An 8,646-nucleotide genomic window follows, 5' to 3' on the forward strand; every position below is an offset into this window, starting at 1 on the left:
ATCCCCTCTACATCCCAACAGGTTCCCATCCACATCCCAGTGGGATCCCATCCACGCCCCAGCGCTGCCCTGCTCGGTCACAGCCGGGCCTGGCCCCATCCCCTCTCCTACCCCTTCCCCACTCCTGCTCCCGTCCCTTTCCCATTGCAGCCCACGCACAGGCGGCACGGGCAGGGCCGCGCGTTTAGTCACTGTTTATTGGACAAGTGCAGGTCCGTAGGAACGGGCACGTACAGGGGTTGCACAGCGCGCCCCGGCGCCCGGCGGGACCCCGACGCCGTGACGCCGGGCAGAGCGGGTCCCGGCCCCGGGCCCCTCTCTAAAGTGCTAACGTGCACCCGCAGCCCCCACCTTATTGCAGCGCAGCCCGTGGCGCGGCCCCGCTTCTGGCTGCGCTGGCCCTGCCGCCTGCGCTGGAGCCGCGGGGAACAGGGATCCGCAGGGAACATGGAGCCATGGAGAACTTGGAGCCGTGGGGAACACGGAGCCCGCAGCTCCCTCCCGCAGCCTCCCAGCCCGCGGCCGCAGCAGGAGCGCTGTGGGCAGCAGAACGGACCTGCCCTCGTGCAAGCAAGTTCCAAGGCCGTGGGTTTGSGCCTGCAGAGCAAAGCAACCTTCCCCGCCGCCGCGCTGGAGGACCCCGGGCAGCCAAGGCGCCGTCCCGGGCCCCGCGGCCATGCTGGGACGGGGGGAAAGGCTGAGGGCGCCCAGGAGAAACCCCGAATGTGCAGCAAGGCGGTTGTGGACTCGCACAGAGGCGGTTATGGACAGGGGTGTGGAGCCGCGCGGGCCCCGTCACAGCCCCGGGAACGTGTGACCCGCCGGGACGCCCCACGGGGCCCCGGGGCCGGGCGCAGCGCAGCTCACCCGGGACAAGGGCACTTGCGGGAGGCAGCGGCAGGGAGAGGTAGAGGCGGGGGCTGTCTCTGGGTCCCGGGGGACACCAGGTTACCTGGGATCTGTTTGAGGAGGGCAGGGGAGGGAGATGCTGCACTCAGACCTGGCCAGGAGGAGGGACCTTCCCAGGGAATTCCCTCACTCTYGTTATTCCAGGGGCGATGAGGGAGTCTGACCACTTAGTGGGAGGGAAGTGTAACAGGTTTCCTATGGGGACAACTTCTGTSTGGTGCCAACCTTGTCACAAGTGAACAGTCCCCTTCCCTGCTTTACGCCTGCTCGGGGGGTCAGCAAGCAGGGCTGCCTCGCGGCTGCAGTGCCGGGCCCAGCTCGCAGCAGGACCCTCCTCCGGAGAGGCCGAGTGCCACTTGTGTGTCCTGGTGCCTGACAGCGCCCTTGGCTGAGCTCCCCGCGCTCCTGTCCCCTGCCCTGAACACTCGGACCGCAAGGATTAGGAAGCAGAGCCATGGAGTGTTACACGCTGGAGACACCCCCTTCCCGCAGTCCTGACGGGGATGTGTTAGTGATTCGGCTCAATGCAGAGGTTGCCGATGACGAAAGGAAAGGATCAGGCTACTGGTGAAGGCAGATGAAGGCGGCTGGGAGAGCTGCAGAGCGGGGGGCTCGGCTGCACAGACCCTCCATCACAGCCCGGCACGGCGCTCCCCCGGGACGCGCACCYGGCCCTGCTCCCGCGCGTGCCGGGGCGGCTCCGGCGCAGCCCCGCGCACCCGGCCCTACCTCCGTGTGAGGGGCCCGGCCCGCCGCGCCGCTTCCCCTCGGTCTCTCCCGCAAAGGCCAAAGGTGTCGCGGGGACACAGGCAGAATAGAAAACTCTTCAGACAGGTCATTGCAGACAGGTCCTTTCATCGAGTGTCATGCGGTCCCACCAGGGAAGGACTTGGTGGCGGGGAGGCGCTGGCTTCAGGGGAAGATCTGCAGTTCGAACTTGGGCGCCCACTCCAGCGCGCTCTTCACCACGGCCAGGGCAGCCGCCCCCAGCGCCACCGTCAGCCCCATAACCGCCAGCTTCACAAAGCGGTTGGTCCTGGGCTTTGTCAAGACGGATTTTGTCCGCTCCTCCCCGCGGAGGCGCTCCCTGAAGCGTTGTCTCAACACAGTGTCCGGTCGCTGCTGCACCGATGCCAACTCAAAGTCCTTGAAAGTGGAAGCAGCGGTTCTGCAAGAGAAGAACCRGGTCAAGAGCAGCCTCGGAAGCATCGCCGGGATCCACCTGCAGGCAGGAAGATCCCGAGGGAGCGAGCCCCGGCCTGGGCAGGGGCGCAGAGACGGGGACRCTGCCCTGTACTCACCGCTCTGCCTGCTGCTGCGCTGCCTCCCTGGCAAGCTCCGACGGGGGAAACTGGACGAAAAGGTCCCCGGCTCTGCTGATGAGAGTCTCGTAAGGAAGGTCCTGTGGGATCTGGGACAGGAGGTGGTGCACAGAGGCCATGTCGCACTCGCAGTCCAGCACTTCCTGCTCCCGGTGCAGCACGATCTGCAGAGAGGAGAGCACCGAGGTGAGCTGGGAGCAGCCGGGAGCAGCTCCTCGGCACTCCCTGCCGCCCCTGCAGAGCTGGAAAGCCTCTCCTTGCCAGCTGAAAGGCTGCCCCTCCTCAAGACGACTCACTGCAACGAAGAGCTCTGGGAAGGGGATGCTTGCACCCTTCCTGGGAAGCCATGGAAGAAGGGCCCGAGACTCAGGCTGAACCTGAGCAGGACTTGAGCCCAGCTCAAAGAGCCTCTGGGCAGGGGCTGCACAAAGGATGCGTCGCCAACAGCCTGTGGGAATGGACGCTCCTGGCCTGCCGAGCTCTCCTGCATCCTCGCTGGCCCCAAGGGCATCGCTGGCCTCCTGAGGCCCCCACAAGACAGGGTGCAGCAACAGCACCGTATTTTCCAGCCCTTTTCACCAATCCCAAACTATGAGCCCTTTCCCACGGTTCAATAAATTCCYCCCGGCACCCCGGGCGGTACCTACCACAGCGGCGAAGTAGATGGGCATGAGCGGATGGCAGGCCAGGAAGAAGTCATATAATCGCACGACGTGTCTGAAGTCGGACAGGACGTGCCCGAACCACGTGATGAGCCAGCTGAGCGCGAAGATGGTCCCCACTTCCGCACTGCACAAACAGAAAGGGCTCGGTCAGCCTGGGGCCAGCACCGAGATACTCCTTGGTGACCCCTGCCCTSCACGTGCTTTATCCAACAGCCTCCTTTCCTGGAAGGGAGACGCAGCTGACAATGCACGGAGTGTTTAGAGCTTAATCCAGCAGCAGGAACTGCAGCTCTGGTACAAGGACAACAAATCCAAGCCAAAGTAGTGCTACTCGGATGAGTGCAGACAGCCAGGGTGGAGATGCCTCCTCTAGAGGCTCTCAAGACCAGGCAGCCCACGAGCAGCTGTTGATCTATTSTGAGGGAGCCACGCGGTGCTGCGGACACACTGCCCAGTGAGAGCAGCTGAGGCAAACGAGAGCAGGAAGAGTAACGGGAGACGAAGAGGACCGAGCGAGGAGGCTGCCGGGAACCTCTGCATACCTCTGCATGAAGTCATGCACCTCAGGGTTCACCTGGTCTATGATGGGCATCAGGTAATTTAAAATGTGCTTGGTGTTATCCATCGTTGGGTCCATAAAATCCCTGGGGGAAGATTGAACAAAAGTTCTGTTAAGTGGCCCTGTCACTGCGCTGTGTCCGGGTCCAGAGAGGCAGGTAAACAGACCTGCAGCAAACTGCTCTGCTGCCAGAGCGGCCCCTGTTCCCAAGGAATCCTGGCTCTTTGGGACAGCCCCTTCCCAGCCCCTGCAGGACACAGASGGCTCATCCCGTGGGAAGGCCAGGCTCGCTTGGCATTCACTGGCACCTCTGCTCGTTTTGCTGCGCTGCATCCACAGAGCAGACAGCTCCGCAGCACCTGCGGCCTAACGGAGAATSCCTCCCGAGCGCCCCTTGGCCGCAGGCGGGTTCCTGCGTCGGGGAACACGCTGGGGCTCCCTCACGCTGGCGCTCAGGGCGCTGCCTTTACTGGGCACAGCTGCCCAGGGTAACRCGGGGCACTGGGCAGCTCCGTGCTGAGCATGGCAGCGCTCACAGAGCAGGYGACCAGGGAATTACTAACAGTCCATGTGGGTTGGCTCTTGCAGCCTCAGGACACACTGCAAATTAAAGTGCCGTTTGATGCAGCAGTCCTCAATTATCCCTCCCTGGAGCACAATTCCCTGCAAAGCCCCGGGCCACCCGGCGGCCACGGTGTTCATATCCCCGCGGGCCCTGGGCGCAGCACCCCACGAGGCAGGTACCTGAGATGATGCGTCGAGAGCTTTTCCACCAGCGCCGTGGCCAGCCTGTCGCCCACCACCAGCAGGAAGGTGACCACGATGTCATGGTAGCCCTGGTAGTAGTGCAGCTGGGGGTTACGCTGGAGCACGTGCAGGATGATGTCGATGAGCTCCTCCTGCAGCCCTTCCCTCTGGTCATCCGGCATCCCTGTGGGGACAGGACCATGCGGCAGTGGTGGGACAAGCCCTGGCCAGGCACCCCCCGCAGCAGCGACGGGGGCTCCAGGGCGAGAGCTGTGGGGCAGAGGCGGCCACAGTCTCATCACAGGGCATGCGGTGCAAGGAGCTGGATATAAAACCCGTGGGGAGAAATTCAGAGGCCTAATCCTGCCCCCCAAACCCTGCTGGCCCAGGGGGAGCTGGCATGGCCCCAGGCTGCTGCAGTGCCCCTACATACAGCGGAGGGATGGTGCCAGCACAGCGCTGCCAGCCGCACGCGCCCGGCGCTGCCGCGGGCACCGCAACGGCCGCGCAGCTCCCCGGAGCTCTGCAAGGAATTAGGGCCTATTTTCACAGAAACTGTGCCAACGGCGAGGCCCYGGATTCGCCTCCCCTGTGCATCAGTGCTCTGTTAACAACACGCATCTAGGGACAGGATATTGCGGAAAATAATATTATTCTGCACAAGCGCAGCTGTTTTTTTGGCAGAGTCCTTGTCAACAGATAAAAYGTACAAAGGCCGAGCAGAGAAATTCCCAGCTGAGCCCCTGCAATGGCAAAGTTCTCCTTTTTCCCTTCTTCGCTCACGCTTCTAAAAATAGGCAGGAGGCTGCGATTCAAGGGCACAAAGGAAGYGTGAGCAGACCCTTCACAAGCCACACTTGTACACGGTATCCTTACTTGAAAGTGAATCGGAATGGATTGACTGTTTATGTGAAATAAAAGAAAGCAAAAGGAGAAGCAGACTCTAGCCAGAAATAATGACTGCTCTGCAGAGTTAGGTAACTGCGAGCTTAAATGTCTTATAAATAGCACAACAAGGCACCAGCCACCCACAACAACTAAACAACTGCAAAAGCTTTTGTTCCTAAGTATTAGGAGTTCTTCGAMATTTGGTGCACAAATTACTGAAAGAAAAAGTGTTTTGGAGATCATTTAGAGTCAGTTTGCTCTAACCACTCAGGAACCCGCCTTGCACACGCTCGGGCTGGACTGCAGGCTTTACAAAACCCGAAGCAGAGGGTAAGCTCCTGCAGCTCAGTCTTAGCTTGTCCCGTGGGGCTCGTGGGCTTCAGCGCCCAGCGGCACCAGSCTCCTGCAGAGGGACTCGGTGGCCAAGGGAACGTTAGGACCACATGGAGCAGCCGCCACGGCGCACGTGACGGAGCCAGAGCTGCACAAGAGCTTCCCTTCACACGAATATTGTGCAGGGAAAGGCTTCCTAGGAGGCAGAAATCCAAACAGGACAGCATCCCTCCTGCTCATGCATCGCGATGCCCGGGGCAGGGAACCTGCACGGAGGTCCGGGTCAGGATGTGGGGCGGATTGCACAGATCCCCCCGACGCAGCCGGGAAGGCCGAGCCATGCCCTCACCTGGCGGGAAGCGGCGCAGGGATCGCCGCACGTCCAGCAGCACTTGCTGGTAATCCTTGTTGTCCTCGCGCAGGTCCTTGCCTGGAAACAAGAGCAGGAGCATTAACCCCACACAGCGCAGAGGCACCCGGCAGTGAGCTGGGTCAACAAGCCAGGGGAGGCCCKGCTCAAACCAAAAAAAGGGGCTTGAAATCCACCCCCAGCCCAAACACACTTCTCCAATCAAATACTCGATATTTCCCCATGCTCTCACTTTTACTGTTGCACTGTCTGACACTAACAACAATTTGGTATGAGAAAAAATACTATTATTTCTTTAAACAACATATTTTAAAAATGCTTAAACTGACATCGATCCCCGTCTTCCTGGAAACATCTTTTTGGCAGGACTTGGATCTCCTGCATTGCTRAGGTTGAGAAGCCACATACATATATCTCATCAGGAAGGTAGTTTTCGCCACTTCTGATGAAACATYACACAAAATTCATGAGCTGCAATGATTTTCGAAATCACAAAAAGCTACAAAATTCAAGCAACGAGCTGCTTCATCCATGCCTGGAAGACACTCCTCCRGGAGCGAGGCTTCGGCAAAGCCACCTCACCAGAGGAACAAGGAAAACTGTTCGCTCCTTTTTGTTACCTATTAACTCAGACATGGCAAATGCTTGCACAAGGGCCACACCAACCACGTGCAAGGCCAACTTATTGCCACCTGAGTCACTGATGTTACAGCCTAATGGAGACGTCGTTTTAGGAAGCCGGGTRTTTCCTAATCTGTTCTTTGCGCCACGAAATAAACAGAGTTTGGGGAGTTACTACAGAGAAAGACTCAAGGGTCCTTCCCACATAAATGCAATGGGGAAAAMACAGTGTACACATGGAAAAGGCCAGTTAGAAGTGCAGCTCAGTGCCGGGTCCCTCTCAAGCGAGCCAGGGGAGCCGCTGTGCCGAGGCCGCCACGCGCAGGCTGCTCCGCACCGGGAGGAGGCGGCAGGTCGTCCGTGTCGACGCTCAGCAGCTTGGGCCACACTCTGCAGCGGATCTCGTCCGTGAGCAGCCCCCCTTCGCTGATGGCCATGCGCCTGAGCGCCGCCACGTCGATGGGCTCGCTGCTCAGCGCCTGCTCAATCTCCGCCACTTTTCGTCTCTTCTTGGAATCCAAGTCTGCGGGAAGAGCACAGGGAAGCAGGTTACGGGGAGGCCACGACCTGGCGGGCAGAGCCCTTTGCAGCCCTTTCCCTGCAGGAAAGGCCGACTCGGCCGCAGCTCCAGTGACAACTGCATCCCCAGAGCAGCGTTTCATGCTCCTGCTGACCCCAGGGTGTCTGGAACAGCCGTCCCTGTCCTGTACAGCGCTCTGAAACAACCCAACCACAGCCGTGTTGCAAGGAAGGCTGTATCTTTATCAGTCACAAGGAGGCTGTATCTGTATCAGTTGCTCTGATCACAACACAGCTACTTCTCTCCCAACAAGCCCCAACTTGTAACTGGTTTTACCCAGGCATTAAACAAGCCCCAGTGCTGCTCTGCAGAGCCCCTGCGCTGCGGGGCTCGCAGGGAGCAGAACAGCGTGCCCGAAGCAGCCGCTACGCCGGGTTTGCAGGAGTTAAACGCAGGGCACGGGAGCGTTCCCTGCGGAGCGGGGACGGACGCGGTATTCCCGCTGCGAGCCAAGTGGCATTCATTTGATAAGGAACTTGTCTGAATAGGATTAGGGGCGGGAGGATTAAAACAAGCCCGATGGACAAACAGCCTCTTCTCAGCGCTCTGCCCTGCCCACAGCCATTTACCCCGTGTTGTTCCCTGCCCATGTGATTTTTACGGCATTTCGGCCCGTCCTGGCCCAATTCCCCACTCCCGTCAAGCTCTTTGCAAGAGCTGGGCTGAGAGCTTTAGCTTTTAAAGCACCCGAATGGGAGGAAAGGCCAGGGAGGCTGCTCACAAGCACACAGAACCCAAGTAGGTCAAGCGGTAGATGCCGCCCTTTTCCAAAACAGCCTTTTTCTGGGCTTTTCRCATGAAAAGCGAGCCGCTGCAGTTTGTAACACAACTCCAAGTCCCCTCTAAACACCCAGACCTGGGTAGTGTTAAACCATTGAAAATCCATCCGGTGATTGCAGCCTCGTTACGTCTCCCATCCCCACTCTTATGCGGGCAGAGAGGCCCGTGCAGGAAGCAGCTCTTCCCGCTCGCCCTTCCCGCAGCCCAAAGCCTGGGAACGAGGCTCCTGGCCGCACGCGGAGGCAGGAGCGGTTGCAGGGACTCCTCTTCCCAGATTTGCCGGCAAGGAAACAGCCCTTTCGCTGCTCAAAGCTGCACTGGGCAAGAGCAGCAAGTGCTCAGGGCGGGCAAGTTTCAGAAACTTTTTGGAATGCTACAAAACACTGAGAGGAGCTGCTGGCTCCTCCTTTTGGAGGCTACAGCCCCACAAGCGGTGCGTCCCGCGGGGGAAGCCGGCGTGGCCGTAGCGGGCGCCTTTCCACGTCCCCCCGCGGCGCARYCGGGACGGCTCCGGGTGACAGGCRAYRGGAGCGCGACAGSCRCCCGCGCACCRGCGATGCCCGGGGGTGACGCGTGCRGAAGGCCGCAGGAAGCGGCGTTTCCAGCAGCCCCGGGCAGGCGCGGGCTGGCGCTTATGTAAYGCTGGGGGGCCGCGGAGCCCCCTGYGCCGGTGCTCGAGCCACACACGGGGGAAGCGGCGCCGGGGCAGGCGCAAGGCCCGGCCCCGACGGGRGTGGCAGCCAAAACCCCGCGGCCCCCCCGGGCTCTGCGCCCCTCCGCTCCCACCGTGTCTGCTGCTCCCCACGGGCACCGGGAAGCGGCTGCCGTGGGGGGGGCGCCGGGGCTGCGGGTCCCGCTGCAACCGCGCGGGG

At 60.8% G+C, this 8,646-nt stretch overlaps 1 protein-coding gene across 1 annotated transcript; it reads right to left on the minus strand.

Moving 5' to 3' along the window:
• Positions 1-1,756: 1,756 nt before the first annotated feature.
• TBC1D20 (TBC1 domain family member 20) lies at positions 1,757-6,936 on the minus strand. The gene is made up of 7 exons (XM_026042013.1): positions 6,752-6,936; positions 5,773-5,853; positions 4,200-4,386; positions 3,439-3,540; positions 2,879-3,020; positions 2,211-2,395; positions 1,757-2,077 (listed from the first exon to the last, which is right to left on the minus strand). Exons 1-7 carry the CDS (start codon positions 6,849-6,851, stop codon positions 1,822-1,824), a joined length of 1,053 nt encoding a protein of 350 aa, XP_025897798.1. The 5' UTR covers positions 6,852-6,936; the 3' UTR covers positions 1,757-1,821.
• Between the last annotated feature and the right edge of the window lie 1,710 nt (positions 6,937-8,646).

This window comes from Nothoprocta perdicaria, unplaced genomic scaffold, assembly GCF_003342845.1.
Source record: "Nothoprocta perdicaria isolate Ctin4 unplaced genomic scaffold, notPer1 scaffold_3, whole genome shotgun sequence".
Taxonomy (NCBI): domain Eukaryota; kingdom Metazoa; phylum Chordata; class Aves; order Tinamiformes; family Tinamidae; genus Nothoprocta; species Nothoprocta perdicaria.